Source organism: Lynx canadensis, chromosome B4 (assembly GCF_007474595.2).
Source record: "Lynx canadensis isolate LIC74 chromosome B4, mLynCan4.pri.v2, whole genome shotgun sequence".
Classification (NCBI taxonomy): Eukaryota; Metazoa; Chordata; class Mammalia; order Carnivora; family Felidae; genus Lynx; species Lynx canadensis.
This window is the reverse complement of record NC_044309.1, coordinates 20,285,141-20,302,175: the sequence shown is the minus strand read 5'-3', so window position 1 is coordinate 20,302,175 and position 17,035 is coordinate 20,285,141. Positions and strand designations below refer to the sequence as shown.

The following is a 17,035-nucleotide window of genomic DNA, read 5'->3' as shown; positions in this document are numbered from 1 at the left end:
CTTTCATCAGTGTTTTCACTAGAAGGAATAAAACCTATTTTGGATTTTTTTCATCCATCCCAACCTATGCCATATGTCCCAGATTTGATTGTAGAGCCCCTATTTCATAAGAATTTTAAAGATAAATTTAGCCATAGCTATATTAAGAAGAAGGATTATAAAATGTTTCCTACTTGGAATCAGAACATGGGAAAACAAATTTTCCTACAATTCTACAATCCATGTAACTGTTAAAACACATGTATAATTTTTTTTAATGTTTGTTTATTTTTGAGAGAGAGCACGAGACTACGTCTTCTACAATTGCACATGATATAAAAGCAGAATGAGTAACTGAAATTTTCATTATGGAATATGTGAGAATAATAACACTAAACATTCAAGACTAAATACGCACATGTGCTATTGAAGTCATCCAGCTCTAAAGGAGAGAGAGAGACTTGGTGATGGCCATGTCACCTCCAATGTCATCTCTGCAGATGACATGATATTATATATAGAAGACCCTGAGGACTCCACCAAAAAATGGAGTCCACCAATCAACCAATCAACCAACCAACTCCACCAATCAACTATTTCAGTAAATTTTCACGATACAAAATCAGTAAACAAAATATCTGTATATGAACAACATACTGTCAGAAAGAGAACTTAAAACAATTCCATCTACAATAGCATCAAAAAAGTAAAATACTAGGAATAAATTTAACAAAGGAGACAAAAGACCTGCATGCTGAAAACTACAAGACATTGATGAAAGAAATCAAAGAGGACACAAATAAATGGAGATATATTCTGTACTCATGAATTGGAAGAAATAATATTGTTAAAAGGCCCATACTACCCAAAGCAATCTACAGATCCAATATACTCCCTATCAAAATTCCACTGGCATTCTTCACAGAAATAGAACAAACAATCCTAAAATCAGTATGGAACCCCAAAAGACCACCAGTAGCCAAAATAATTTTGAGAAGAACAAAGCTGGAGGCATCACACTTTCAGTTTTAAACTATATTACAAAGCTGTAGTAATCAAAACAATATGGTACTAGCATAGAAACAGACAAACTGATTAACAGAACAGGGTAGAGGCTACAAATAAACCCACACATATATGGTCAACTAATCTTTGGCAAAGAATATACAATGAGAAAGGGCAGTCCCTTCAATAAATGGTGCCTGGTAAACTGGACAGCACATGGAAAAGAATGAAATTGGACCCCCTACACAAAAATCAACTCAAAATGGATTAAGAACTTGAAGACCTGAAACCCTAAAACTCCTAGAAGAATACACTGGGGGGTAATCCCATTGACATTAATTTTAGTGATGATTTTTTTGGATTTGGCACCAAAAGCAAAGCAACAAAAGCAAAAGTAAACAAGTGGGACTACATCAAATCTAAAACCTGCATAGCAAGAAAACCATCAACAACATGGAAAAGAAACCTATGGAATTGAAGGAAATACTCTGTAAACCACATATCCAATAAGAGGTTAATATTTAAATATATAAGGAACTCTTATAATGCAAGAGCAAAAAAAAAAAAAATAAAGAGATAATGCTGGTGAAGATGTGGAGAAACGAGGACACTTGTACGCTGTTGGTGGAAACATAAACTGGTACGTTCCTCAAAAAATTAAAAATAGAATTACCAAGGTCACTGGGCAGCTCAGTTGGTCAAGCACTCCACTCTTGATTTCAACTCAGGTCATGACCTCAGGGTTTATGAGTTTGAGCCCTGTGTTGGGCTCTGTGCTGATAGCATGGAGCCTACTTGGCATTCTCTCTTTCTTCCTTTCTCTGCCCCCACATAAAAAACAAATAAACATTACAAAAAGTCACCTGGATATTTTTTTAGAAAAATAGAACTACCATATGATTCGGCAGTCCCACTTCTGGCTATCTATCCAAAGAAGGTAAATCATGATCTCGATGAGATAACCATATTCCATGTTCATAGCAGCAATATTCACAATTAGCCAAGGTACAGAAACAACCTAAGTGTCTTTCAGATGAATAGATAATGAAAATGTGATTTTATATATATGTATGTATATACACATACAAATACATAAAGACACACGCACACACAGGAATATGATCTAGCCAAAAAAATAGTCAAACTCATAGAAACAAATCATAGAAAAGTAGTTGCCAGGGGCTAGAGGGTGGGGAAAATAGGGAGAGGATGGTAAAAGGATAAGAACTTTCAATTATAAGCTGAATAGGGTCTGAGGATCTAATGTATAACATGGTGACTATAGTTGACAACACTGTGGTAATAATTAGAACTTGCTAAGAGAGTAGAACTTAAATGTTCTCACCAAAAATAAGTCAATACATGAGGTGATGAATATGGTTAATTAACTCAATGGGGGAAATTCTTTCACGGTGGATATAAATACAAAATTATCATGTGCACTGTGAACATCTTACAATTTTAGTACAGTTTTGTCAGCTGTACCTAAACAAAACAGTAAATTGACATCCATGGAATTGAAGTCATCTAGATCCATAGGGGAAAATTGGATTCAGCGATGACCATGGTCACTGAAAGATAATCTGACTTTCCTGAGGTGACCTACTGTCATACCCAGGGACATCCTGGCCTTTAAGCTTTATATTAGACCATCACTGGTTTAGAAACATCTTTATCTGCTTAGAATCATAAATAATATGCTGAGGATGCCACACTTGCCCCCAAAACAATTATTTTGTGATTATTGCCATATACATGTTTTCTCCTGAGACAAAGGCCAATGAAGAGAAATTCTCAAGGAAAGGGGATCATTGCTGTAATCATTGTCATACAACTGTTTAATGACACCAGGAAATGTGAACTTGACAAAGAGGCTAGAATATTAAAGGAACTCCTTTACCACATAGAACTGGAAAAGTCACAGTTGTGCTTTGCTTTTTTCTAATAAGTTCTAAGTTGCCTTTTAAGTGGGAGAAAAATATGGTTCAAAGATAACTGTGGTGACATCCCATTAGTTTCATTGTTAGATGCTAAGGATTTAAAGGACTCAGATTATAGCAGCTATTTGTTTTCTGTGGTAGACAGGCCAGATTTTGATATATACTGTATTCAGAATTCTCTCAGCACAAGGAGTAACTAACCATGTATGCTCAAACCCACTCATGAATACATTCTCTTGGAGGAGCCCTCCCGAGGTCAAAACAAATATGAAACACTGACCTCAGAAACTTTCCTTCAAAGGAGCCACAATTTGATTTCACTTGTTTGTAGAGCAATTTATGCACCAGGGCATCTTGTAAACAGTAGAGCATCTGTCAGCAATTAGTGGTTTTTAACAGCTCGGTGTGGTCAGGTAAAGAGAAGAGGAGTCCTACAAATACCACTCTCATCCAGAATTACTGGGCCTATCCATACCTGCACCTCCCTGAGGAACAACATTAGAGGCTTAACACAGGGGACAGAGGGGCATAGACTTCACTAAAATAATCGAGCCATCCAATGAACAAACATGCAAATAACAAGTATAATCGAGGGGGTGGGGAGTAGAGTAAGGGAAGACCAGTAACCAGAAATGCCACCATATATTATCTAAACGTTCAGTTTTCAACAAATATGATGAGCCATGGGGGTGCCTGGCTGGCTCAGTCACAAAAGTGTACAACTCTTGATCTCGGGTCGTGAGTTCAAGCTCCATGTTGGGTGTAGAGATTACCTAAAAATAACAAAAAATGAAAGGGAGAGAAGGAAAGGGAGGGAGGGAGGGAGGAAGGAAAAGAGACAATTCAATGATTGGAAGCTTTAATACCCCCACTTTCAATAGTGAGTAGAACTAGAGAGAAGATCAACAATGAAGATTTGAACGATACAACAAACCAACTAGACCTAAAAGATATCTCTAGAACACTTTATTCAGCAAGAGAATATATGTTCTTCTCAAGGATGCATAAAACATTTTCTAGGACAGGCTGTATGCTAGGTCAAACAAACCTCAATGAGTTTAAAAGGATGGAAATAATGCAAAATATGTTTTCTGATCCCAAAGGAATGAAATTAGAAATAAGTTAACGGGGGGGGGGGGGGGGAGTGGGAACATCAACAAATATGACAAAATTAAACAGCAGACTCCTAAATAACCAATGAGTCAAAGAAGAAATTACAAGGGGAATCAAAATTCTTAACATGAATGAAAATGAAGACCTAATGCACCAAAACTTAGGGAATGCAGCTAATGCAGTGCGTAGAGGGAAGTTTATAGCTTTAAATGCCTTTATTAAGAAAGAAGAAAGATCCCAAATCTACCCTTCTACCTTAAGGCACTGGAAAAATAACAAACTACACCTAAAACAAGCAGAGGAAAGGAAATAACCAGTAGAGCAGAAATTAGAGACTAGAGAATCAACAGAGAAAAATCAGTGAATTCAAAGTTGATGCTTTGGAAATAGTAATAAAATTGACATTTAGCTAGATTGACCAACAGGGGAAGAAAGGACTCAAACTGCTAGAATCAATCAGAAATGAGAAAAAGGACATTACTACCAACTTTATAGAAATAAAAAGGGCTTTGTAAAGGAATACTATACCAGGAACAAGTATATGCCAAGACATTATATACCTATTTTTTTTTAATGTTTATTTATTTTTGAGACAGAGACAGAGCATGAACGGGGGAGGGGCAGAGAGAGAGGGAGACACAGAATCGGAAGCAGGCTCCAGGCTCCGAGCCATCAGCCCAGAGCCTGACGCGGGGCTCGAACTCACGGACCGCGAGATCGTGACCTGAGCTGAAGTCGACGCTCAACCGACTGAGCCACTCAGGCGCCCCTATATACCTATTTTTTAATGCTTTTTTACTTATTTATTTTGAAAGAGAGCGAGCATGAGCAGGAGAGGGGCAGAGAGAGAGAGAATCTCAAGCAGGATCCGCACTGTCAGCTCAGAGCCCGATGTGGGGCTGGAACTCACAAACTGTGAGATCATGACCTGAGCAGAAATCAAGAGTCAGATGCTTAACCGACTGAGCTACCCAGGTGCTCCAGATATCTATTTTTCTAATAGATATTGGTGAAATGGACAAATTCCTAGAAAGACAAACTATTAAAACTGAATCAAGAAGAAATAGACAATTGAAATCATAGCAAGTGTAGAAAGTGAACAAGTACTTAAAATACCTACCTACAAAGAAAAGCCCAGATCCAGATGGCTTCACCACTGAATTCTACCAATTTAAACAATACTAGTACTTTACAAAATCTTCTAAAAATAGAAGAGAGTGGGGGCACCTGAGTGGCTCAGTTGGTTGAGCCTCTGACTTCAGCTCAGGTCATGATTTTGAGCCCTGTGTTGAGCTCTGTGCTGACAGCTCAGAGCCTGGAGCCTGCTTCAGATTCTGTGTCTCCCTCTCTCCGTGCCCCTCCCCTACTAGTGCGCATATGCGCTCGCTCTCTCTCTCTCTCTCTCTCTCAAAAATAGACATTAAAAAAAAAAAATAGAAGAGAGTGAATACTTCCCAACTCATTTTATGAAGCCACTATTAGCCTTGTACCAAACCAGAAAATTACAAGAAAACTGTAGACGAATTTTTTATGAGTATGAATGCAAAAATCCTAGACAAAATACAGCAAACTAAATCCAGCAACTTATAAAAATAATCTGATACCCTGATCAAGTAGGGTTTAAGTCAGGAAATGCAAAGGTGATTCAACAGCTGAAAATCAACTATTAAAGACACGGTATCAATAGAATAAAAAAGCAAATAGCACAAATCATCTCAATAGAAGCATATGACAAAAGCCAGCACCCTTGCATGATAAAAACACTCACCAAATTAGGAATAAAAGAGAATACCTCGACCTGAGAGTGTCTACTAAAACCCACAGTTAACATCAGCTTACTGGTGTAAGAGGGGATGTTTTCCTGATAAGAAAGAAGACAAGGATGACCGCTCTCACCACTTTTTTCAACATTGAACTACAGGTCTAGTCAAGGAAGTCAGGCAGAAAAAAAAATAAGATTGAAAAGGAAGTAAAGTATCCCTGTCTGCCGATGACATGATTTTATAGATACAAAATCCTAAGGAATTCACTAAAAAAAAAAAACTATTGGAACTAATGACTTCAGTAAAGATCGGAGGATACATATCAATATGCAAAAATCAGTTTTATTTTTATAAACCTGCAGTGAACAGCCTAAAAGTTAAATTAATAAAGTAATTTCATTCATATAATAGCATCACAAAGAATAAAATACTTAGGTATTAATTTAACAAAAGGAGGACAAACTCTGAAAATGACAAAACACTGTTGAAAGAAATTGAGGTTCAAAAGAAGTGGAAAAATATCCCCTGTCTATAAAATTATAAAACCATAATTGAACCTCATCAGAACTAAAAACTCCATGCTTCACAGGACACCATTAAGAAAGTACAAAGATAACCCACAGAATGGGAGAAAATATTTGCAAATCATTTATCTGATAAAGGGCTTTTATCCAAAATATATAAAGAGCTCTTTACAACTAAATAATAAGCGAAATCACCCAAATTTTTTAAAAAGTGGAGAAAGGATCTGAATAGACATTTCTCCAAAGAAGTTATAAAAACGGCCAATGAAAAAATGCTCAATATCATTAGTCGTTAGGGAAATGCAAATCAAAAGCACAAGATACTACTTCACACCCACTAAGATGGCTAGAATCAAAAAGTTGGATAATAACAAATGTTTGCCAAGATGTAGAAAAATCAGAAGCATCATACACTGCTGATGTAAATATAAAATGGTACAGCCATATTGGAAAACAGTATGGCAGCTCCTCAAAAAGTTAAACATAGAATTACCATATGTCTCCACAGTTCCACTCCTAGGTATATACCCAAGATAAATGAAAACAGCTTGCCCAAGCAAAAACATATCCACAAATGTTTACAGCAGCATTATTCATAATAGCCAGAAAGACTAAAACAACACAAATGTTTATCAAATGATGAATGGATAAACAAAATGTGTATATTCATACAGTGGAATATTATTCAGCAAAAAGGAATGAAGTACTCATATATACTACAACGTGGATGAACCTGGAAAACATTACCCTAAGGGAAAGAAGCCAGCCACAAAAAAATCTATACATGATATGATTCCATCCATATGAAAGTCCAGAACAGGAACATCTATGGAGACAGAAAGTAGATTTATGGTTGTTTATTGCTTGCTGAGCGACGGGGTAGGAGGGGGAGAACGGAGGACGGTACCTACAGGGTACTGCACTTCTTTCTGATGTGATAAAAATGTTCTGACGTTGGCCATGATGATGGTTATACATACCAATATACTAAAACCACTGAATTGTCACTTCAAGTGAGTGAATTGTGTGGTATGTGAATTACATTTCAGTTAAGCTATTTAAAAAAAAAAAAAAAGGAGATCTTTGTGTACTATTCTGTAATAATCTCCAAAATGCTTTGTTAAGAAAACAAGTCCAAGAGGGGCGCCTGGGTGGCGCAGTCGGTTAAGCGTCCGACTTCAGCCAGGTCACGATCTCGCGGTCCGGGAGTTCGAGCCCCGCGTCGGGCTCTGGGCTGATGGCTCAGAGCCTGGAGCCTGTTTCCGATTCTGTGTCTCCCTCTCTCTCTGCCCCTCCCCTGTTCGTGCTCTGTCTCTCTCTGTCCCAAAAATAAAAAATAAAAACGTTGAAAAAAAAAAAAAAAAAACAAGTCCAAGAAAAAAAAGAATTATCTCACATCTTAGATGTGGTGGTAGTTACTTGAACCTCTGAGTGTGTTTAGGGTGCCTCAGTAGCTCAGTCAAGCGTCTGACTCTTGATTTCAGCTCAGGTCATGATCTCGCAGGTTTGTGAGATCTAGCCCCACAATGGGCTCTGCGCTGAGGATGTGAAGCCTGCTTGGGACTCTCTCTCCCTCTCTCTCTGCCCCTCCCCTGCTCGAACTCATTCTCTCTCTCTCTCTCTCTCTCTCTCTCTCAAATAAGTTTAATAAATAAATAAAATTCATAGAACTATGTGACGAAAGAGAAAAAGATAATTAAATCTTTAAAAAACACAATAGAAATTGAGAGAGAAGCAGGATTGTCACCAGAGTTGGTCACCCTGGTAGTGAACACCAGGAAGTCTTCAAGAAGAAAGTTACACCTGAGAGTACCTTGAAGGATGGTTTGGCTCTAGAGAGATAGATATTTAAGGGGAGGGTTGATGAAGAAAGGAAAATCGTGTCAGGCAATGTTAAGGATGGCAAAAAGTACAGGGTAGGGAAATTTCTGTCTGGGGGAGCATTAATTATTCAGTTCTGCTCAAAGGAAAGCTACCACAGGAAAGAGAACAGACCACAAACTGTGGATCTCTTTGCATGTCAGGTTAAGAATTAAACGTTACATAATCAGTGATGCGCCATGAAAGGAATCTGATCAGAACTCTGCTTTAGGGGTATTAATCTATAAAAATTATTGGTAAGTAGGAGTCCATTTAGAAGGCTGTTACATTCGTCCAGCCACGGGAGAATGAAGAACTAAGAGAGGAGGTGTGATTTGTGAGCAGGGAACAGACGGGGTTGACATTGTGGAGAGTGTAGCAGCTGGCGGGGGCGGGAGGCAAAGGTCCACAACTGGACCCGGGTCGTGAGCCTGGGTGACTGGGATGACAGTTCTATCAAGAAAAGGAAGCAAAAGCAGACAAGTCGGTTAGTTTGGTTTGAGGAACTAGGAGATCGCTAAATAAGAGATTCAGTGGCAGTTAAAGAGGGCAGTCACGTAGCAGAGCGGAAGGAGAGCATCGCCCATGTCCTCATCTATACAGCAAGAGATTTGGATTCCAAAGGCAGCATGTTACAGGGACTAAGAGACAAGATTTCAGAACCCAACTTGTCTGTGTTCAGCTACCCGTCAGCCTTTTAATCTTGCGTATGTTCTCTATGCCCTGTGAGCCTCGGATTCTGTACAATGGGGGTAATATTACATACCTACCTACTGCGGCTGCTGTGAGGAATATTTGTACAGACACATATCTTAGAACAACGCTTGGTACAAAGAAAGCTTATTGCTATGTAGATGAAGGCCCTTTCGATCTGATGACCCATTGTTGCTATGTGGTCAATTCTGTTATACTGCCACTCCAAGGAAGAGGTCAGGGCTAGACATACAGGTTAATCATTCCTTTTCAAAAGTGTTACTGAACCTGTGGCATGAGATACCAACGGAGAAAATGGAAAGAACATATGAATGGCAAGGATGGAATGTTGAGCATTATATGGGGTGGGGGTGTGGGATGGGCAGTGAAGGAACATTCAGAGAAAGAGAAAGTCAAAGGGAGTAGAAAAGACAGCTTAAGGGAAGATCACCTTCTGGAGTGGAGGCCACTTGAGCTCAGCGTGAAGAATCATGGGACACAGCTGACGGACAGGGAGAAGGTGAAGATGAAAGCAAAGGCAATTAGGGGCACCCTGGTGGCTCAGTCGGTAACCGTCCAACTTCAGCCCAGGTCATGGTCTCACAGTTCGTGAGTTCGAACCCCGCATCGGGCTCTGTGCTGACAGCTCAGAGTCTGGAGCCTGCTTCAGATTCTGTGTGTGTCTCTCTCTGCCCTTCCCTCCGCTCACACTCTGTCTCTCCCTCTCTCTCAAAAGTAAATAAACGTTAAAAAAAGAAAAAGAAAGAATGCAAAGGAAATTAATAGATGGAGCATAGTTCTGGGAAAATTCAAGAGGAAGGAAGATAATTTCTTTGATTTGGGATAAAAGATAGGAAGGATATAAAGTGATGTAATCAGAATTTTGAGTTGAGAAAGTTGGAAGGCAAGGAGACTCATGTTGGAGAACTTCCTTTTTTCTCACATTAAATAAGAAACAAGGTCATCTGGAAAGAGAGGAAGGTAGGGAATAAAATTGAAGAGTGTTTCTAAGTGGCTTTAAATATTTTCTCTAATTCTGTCCTTTGTATGAATGAAAAACAAATGACCCATGTCAATTATAATAGGTAGTATTTACTGAGACTTGAATATCTGCTCGGTATCCTGCTAAGAGCTTATTTCAAATTTAAAACCTAATAGGCAAATGGTATTACTAGCATTATCCACATACTACAGAGGGTAATTCTTGACACAGAGAAAGGATTGGAAATTGCTTAAGATCACCCAGCTAAGAAGAGGTGGGACCAAGATGAGTCTACCTGAGTTCTTAGCAATCAGGCTTTCTGAGGTTTTATTTTCAAATCTCATTAAAGCAGCGAAACATTGATTCAAGAATATGCATGCATTAATGGGATAGAATACAAAGTGTAGAAAAATAGTTCACGTATACAGTGGCACTCATTTTAATAAAGTTAACATTTCTTTTTAATTTTTTTAATGTTCATTTATTATTTTGGGAGACAGAGCGTGAGCAGGGGAGGGGCAGAGAGAGAGGGAGACACAATCCGAAGCAGGTTCCAGGCTCTGAGCTGTCAGCACAGAGCCCGACGCGGGGCTCGAACTCAAACCGCTAGATCATGACCTGAGCCAACGTCAGATGCTTAATCAACTGAACCACCCAGGTGCCCCTAAAGTTAACATTTCGAATAAGTGGGGAAAGGATGGCTTGATTGAAAATTCATTGGGCAATCAACCATTTTTAATTTTTTTAATTAATTTTGATCCTGAATTTTAAGAAATCAGAACAGTGTTGTCAGTGGCAGAGTAGAGATTAACTTAAGGGCAGAAGAGAACTTTCTGGGATAACAGGAATGTTCTATAATTTGATTAGAATTAGAATGGTTATATAGGTCCTTTTTTGGGGGGTCAAAACCCATTGAATTGTACATTTAAAATCTGTATATTGAATTGTATGTAAGTTTTATATCAATTTAAAAAGAAATCCATATGTGGATCTCCAAGACATTGTTAATGAAAAGCAAGGTATAGAACGAGACAAATGATGTGATACCATTTATACAGAGAACAAAGAAGTAACAGCGACTGAACGAAACTCTTTCTGTGGCCCCTCACTCGTGTACGTACGTCTCGTGGGCCTTGTGTTAGGAAGTATTTTCTTCTTCCTGCTCTTCTAGTGTTAGCCTACTATGCTCTTGTGGTTTCTTGAATGCAAAGAAAAGACAGACTTTTATGTTAAAACATTCGTTGAATTTCTCCACCGTTTATGATACTCAAACAAAAGTTTCCTTGTTGCTTAACTAAAGAGTGGATGGATGAACGAGGGTCCTTCTAGGCCGAAGATTCAGTAAACCCGGTTCGTTCACATGGACCTTGCGTGAAATAGGTCACTTGACCTACAAGAGATATGTGGAAAGTAAGATTTCGTTGCCTTTATATTTTGGAACAGGTGACAACCAAAGCCAAGCAACTGAAGGATTCAGTTACCTGCTCCCCAGGTGAGTCAGTGCCCCCTTCACCCCACTGAGCTAAAGTGACTTCTCCCACACAAATCCCTTTTCGTAAGGGTGGGTGCTAAGATGGACCTGATAAGTTTAAAAACCCTAAAAACCTAGTTCTTTGCTAGTACTGGGGGAGGGGCACGCAGGGGGGAACCCTCTGGACGCCACACAAACGCGCGGTGCACGGCTCCCCCACGCGGTCCACCTGCCAGCCCCACGCACACGGAGCCGTCTTTCAGAATAGACCAGCAGCTTTCCCAAGAACCCACATTTCTCAAAATATATTTCCTCCAAGACTAACTGGAATTTTGCTAGAGTCTCCATACTGTTTGCCTGGAACCAGGAAGAGAATACTTCCTAAAACCTTCTAACTTAATTTAAATACAAGTCCCAAAGACAGCAATGCAGGTGAGCAAACCCGGAGATCTCAAAAAGCCGTCCCCAGCAGGGATTCAATGTGGGGCCCTGCCGGCTTCAGGAAAGAAGGCATCTCCAGATTCCTGTTCTGCGAACACAATTCTTTGTTGGCACAGAGGCTAAAATGGGCAGTGAGAGGCCATGTGAAAAGGCCTTCCTGCAAGGCCTGCACTCTGTATTCTGGAAAAGGCAGTGTGGTGTAGACTGTGGCACAGATAGGGATCTTACTAGAGCATTGGGGCGGGGGGGGGGGGGGTAAAAAGTGACCAGAACAGGAGACGTATGGTTGAACATTCAGGGGCATCCCTGAGATGGCGCCTGAGAGCCAGTCCGTTTGCTCTTTACTGGGCAACGTGGTGGCACAGTGGCACTGGAAGCAGCTTGGAGCAGACAGCACGTCCCACAGCGTCGGTGGCTCACCTACAATGGTGTGAGCACAGCGCGAGTTTAGACAGATCCATTTTAGCTCCGCTAATGGAACGAGTCGTCCCAGTTCTGGATCGTAAAGAACATCCTTCCTTATCTAAAAAGTGTCAAAGAGGGGCGCCTGGGTGGCGCAGTCGGTTAAGCGTCCGACTTCAGCCAGGTCACGATCTCGCCGTCCGTGGGTTCGAGCCCCGCGTCGGGCTCTGCGCTGATGGCTCGGAGCCTGGAGCCTGTTTCCGATTCTGTGTCTCCCTCTCTCTCTGCCCCTCCCCCGTTCATGCTCTGTCTCTCTCTGTCCCAAAAATAAATCAACATTGAAAAAAAATAAAATTAAAAAAAGGGTCAAAGAGCCACTTTGCATTCTTTGGCCACAACCTGATTCTGTACGTGGCCCTCAGTCCCTCAGAGCGTCGGAAAGGACAAAGAATCAGACAGAACTGGGTTCAAATCCCACCTCTGCTGCTCTCTGAGACTGATTTTTGCCATCTGTAGAATTAGGATAATGACACCTATCTTTCTAGAACACCGTGAAAATTAAGCAGAATCGTAGGTGCACAGAGCCTACCACACTGCTGCGTTGGTGACAGCCGCTGTTACTCTTGTCACCTGCATTGACCTTGCCATTTTCCATCTGTGTGATAAAGTGTGTCCTTCCTCACAGGAATGGTCAGACTCTCCGAACTCAAGTCAACAGCCCAGAATCTCCGGCCCACCAGGGCCGCCACGGCCTTGCCAGATGACATCATCACCCAGCGAGAAGATGCACGGCAGGCCGGGGAGGAAGACAAGGAGGACGAGCAGGAGGAGGAAGATGACGACGAGCAGGAGGCAGTGCTCCCGGAAAGCCGGCCACGGAGGCGGAGGACGGCCAGGCCGCCTGAGGCGGCCACGAGGGTGGAGCCCGAGGAGAAGTTCAGAGGAAAGAGGCAGAAGGACTTCGATATTTCAGAACAAAACGAATCCAGTGATGAGGAGAGCCAGAAGAAAGAGAGAACTCGTGCTGCCGAGGAGCCATGGACTCAGAGTCAACAGAAGCTTCTGGAATTAGCATTACAGCAGTACCCAAAGGGATCTTCGGACCGCTGGGACAAAATAGCCAAATGTGTCCCGTCTAAGAGTAAGGTGGGTGAGGCGGGGGAAGAACAAGACCTGCGCGGCCAGCTCCACCTAATTCCCCACCTTACGCACACCCCTCTAGCGACAGCTGTCTGCGTGACCGTCCGGTGCACTTCTAAGAGCATGGTCAGTCTGTGCACCGGATTGATTAGTGTGTATGAATGAGGTCAAGATTCTAAGGAGACCGTACAGACCGGTTGGTTTTCCTCAGAAAATTCCATGCGTAGAGGATAAGTTTCACCCACAACAAGCCCGCCAACCTTCTGGAGCATTCGCCCCAGTCTGGCAGTTTGAGAGGAGCACGGGGGTGGCTGGGCCGCACCCTCATCCCTGGGGCAGCGGGAGCAGCCCTGGCGGCCGGCAGGCCCTCCCCCCGGCAGAGGCTCCCTTGAACCAGAGTGGGGGGAGGTCTCCCTCCAGCTCTGCGAGGAGCCTTTACCCCAGGGTGAGCGCGTGGCGGCCCGTGTCATGCTGGTCATCGGGTCCACAGTGCACATCACTCTGGACTCAGCAGCTGCACCAGACTGGCGAGGCCCTGGCGGCGGGGGTGGGGGCCCGGGCAGGGATGACATTTAGGATTCAACCCACCCTGCAGCCTTGACTGTTTGTACTTTAAGTCTTTTCCCCGTTTTCGGCTCTCGGCATCTGCTTACAAACCCCCACAGGTAGTTCCCAGCTAGGCGGGCAGACGGGGTGCCCCACAGAGAGCCAGCGCTCACCCCAGCCTTTGCCTTCCGTCTGCCAGTTCATGCTGCGGGGCTCACGGTGCGAGCTTTCCCACTCGGGCCTTTCCCGAAACACACACCGTCTCCTGAGTTTCTTCCCTCCTCGCTATACTCTCAGTCTGAGGCACCAAGGAACGCGGAGAAATCAGAAGAACGAGTCTCTTCTGCCCCCTGTGCCTGTCACTCAGTAGCCTCTGGGCACATTGATGTTCATTTACATTCTTATTTTTTTTTAATTGAGATTCGATGTTGGAAAATCTAGCTTGTGGCCATAAATGTCCCCGTGTGTACAGGTCTAGTTATCTATCACCTACTTTAAAATGATGGAGTTGAGAATTCCCGGGGAGAAAAATAAACCATTAGCAGTTGATCTATTTGAGAAACACAGATTCTCCCAGCCTCTCCAACTGGTTTGCCAGAAGTAATTATTTTCCCTGAATTTCCCTAGCATCTGTCAGGACACAGGCATCTACATGTGTGATGAATTGACATTGGCTTAAAATGAAGGAGCTGGAACCGTGGATTCCTAAGGATAGAACATTCAGAAACTCACTGCCTCAGGGTTTGGAAACCCTCCCGTTTGAAACAGACACGAGCAGCCCTTTTATTGTCCCGCAAGTGTTCCCCTAAAGCCTTGACATTGGAACCAGTTCCCGGAGAGGTGGCCTGCTGACTCGTCTGCTAGGGAGCGAGTCCCTAAACGTGGCCTGTGAGCCGCTGGCGATGCTGGGCCTGGAGGAGGGGACTTTGCCTGAGGCCTGCGGCTCAGCGCTCTGGGTCGCCGTGGTCCCGGTGAAGTCCCCGCATCGTGCCCGGGGCCTCGCCAGTGGGCAGCACAGCTATTAAGAAAAGGCTGGTATTTTAAAGACTGACCCCATGCGCGTGATCGTTGGGGATCCAGAGAGGCACTTCTAGAAGCATCCCTCATACCACTCCTGAGCTAGAACCCTAGGAAGAGCATGAGCACCCACTCTGTGTCCCCGGCTGATAGAAGCATCTGCCAGGGAGCAGCGATCATGTTGCTCTAGACCTTAAGTTAGTGAAGGCTTCCAACGCCTCGGAGGGGAGTATCTCTTAGCCAGAAACGGGAACAGACTCTGGAAAGTACCTCATGATGGACAGGAGAGCGTGAGGCCCCCTGGCACCGCCCGCCTCTGCTCTAGGCCCGACTCCTCGCCCCCAGCGGCCACGGCCACGGGCAGGATCTGGGCGGCGCACTCCCCGCCACGGTCCTGGGGGCTGGGCCAACGCGGCCACCACGGGAGGGTCCCCACGGCCCCTTAAGGAGAGGCAAACCCAGATGGAATAACAGGGCGGCCGGCCGGCCTCAAGTTGTCCGCTTGCTCTGACGAGACGAGCGATGACAGGGAAATGTGAAAGCTGCTCGTTATCGTTAGCGAGTTGAGAGGCATCATCGTGATGCCCGTGGTGTGCCTCACACGCAGCAGCACGGGCCCCTCACGCCAGCGGCCCACGCTGCACCTCACAGGACTGCCACTGGCCCGGGGGCACCCGGCAGCACGTGGGCCCCGGCCGGGGGGCCCTGGCGTGTGCGCGTGGGCCCGGGCGTGAGGGCCGCGGGGCTCGTCCAGCCGGTTGCAGGCCGGCCGTGGGCAGAGCGGACGCTCACGAGGCCGCCTCCCCGCACAGGCCGCGGCTGAAGCCCACGACGCTCACGCTGATCTGTGGAAATAACCGTTTCACCTCTCTTTTTCTCTTCCTGCAGGAAGACTGTATCGCTAGATACAAGTTGCTGGTTGAACTGGTCCAAAAGAAAAAACAAGCTAAAAGCTGAATATTCTGGAAGATGATGTTCACCTTCATTTTCCAAAACGATTATTTTAAAAGTCTTATGCAGAAATTTGCATTTTGTACCTCAACCTTTCTATACGTCATGTGCCTTAGTGAAAAAAAAAAAAAATTAAAAAAGTTTTTAAAATGTTGTGCTATATTGTTTAAACAAAGACTATGTTACAGGAGAAAAAGTATTCGGGTATTTTACAGATAATTTTCCCTCTCATCATCGCAAAGTTATTTCCCTGCGAACAAACTGAAAAGTGCTAACAATCGGCAAGTACAGGATTTTCAAGGAACAAATGAGCGAACGTGTAAGAATTAAAACTTAATGTGCTTTGGGGCACCTGGGTGGCTCAGGTCACGATCCCAGGGTTGTGGGATCGAGCCCCACATCGGGCTCTGCGCTGAGTGTGGAGCCTGCTTACAGCTCACACTGTCTCTCTCCCCCCACCCAACACCCCCCACCCCGAAAAAACCTAATGTGCTTCTGTGAGTCAAAAGCACACGGGTTAACGAGCTCATTGGTAGCGGGAGGCAGGTGCTTGGGGAGAAAAGCGGGCTCACTTCTGAGCTAGCCGGCTGGCTGAGAAGAGTGTGAGGTTATCTCAGATGCATCTGGAAGAAAACTCCGTGTCGATGAACAAGGATACAAGGTGACAAAGGCAGCCTACTCCAGTTCGGGCTGCTTGGGAGGAACGCGTTCCCCACTGCAAGACCTTCCAGGGGACACGTGGGACACGCGGGAGAGGTGGTGGGGACCCGTGAGGTTGGTCCTGGCTTTCGACAGCCGAAGTCACTGTTCTGTGCCGGTTTCTGCTGCCCTGTCACCATCCGCCGAACGCTGCCTTCCAAAGCTCCCGTCATCGGGTCAGGGCTTGCACACGGTTTGCTAAGTGCGAACCGTCTAAACTCGGAAAGCATTACGATCACGAGGACACATGTAAGGGAGGGACTTGAGAAAACATCTATGAAGAGATCACTTCTCTCTAAGGACTGAAATAAGATTCATTTCCTGCAGGAAAGTCTGGTGGCAGCGGCCCCACTGGTCCCATAACCGTTCACCCCCCTCCCCCCCCCCCCCCCGCGCAGGTCGCGCCACCAGGGAAACTGAAATGCAAAAAAAGGGCAGGTTACCAACTAACTGGCTCCGTGGCCATTTGGTTTTCACAAACAGCCCCATCCAGCCCCGTCCCAGTCAGG

The 17,035-nt window shown here is 44.0% G+C and overlaps 1 protein-coding gene across 2 annotated transcripts in view; it reads left to right on the top strand.

The window, feature by feature from the left end:
- DNAJC1 (DnaJ heat shock protein family (Hsp40) member C1) overlaps positions 1 to 16,125 on the top strand; it is a 219,476-nt gene extending 203,351 nt beyond the window's left edge. Inside the window, exons 10-12 of one of the 2 annotated variants that reach the window (XM_030321175.1) lie at positions 11,303 to 11,351; positions 12,859 to 13,319; positions 15,765 to 16,125. In XM_030321175.1, coding sequence (XP_030177035.1) covers positions 11,303 to 11,351; positions 12,859 to 13,319; positions 15,765 to 15,833 — 579 coding nt within the window. In that variant the 3' untranslated portion in view covers positions 15,834 to 16,125. The remainder of the gene's footprint in view (positions 1 to 11,302; positions 11,352 to 12,858; positions 13,320 to 15,764) is intronic. The other variant, XM_030321176.1, reaches the window with a different exon arrangement.
- The last annotated feature ends 910 nt before the right edge of the window (positions 16,126 to 17,035 follow it).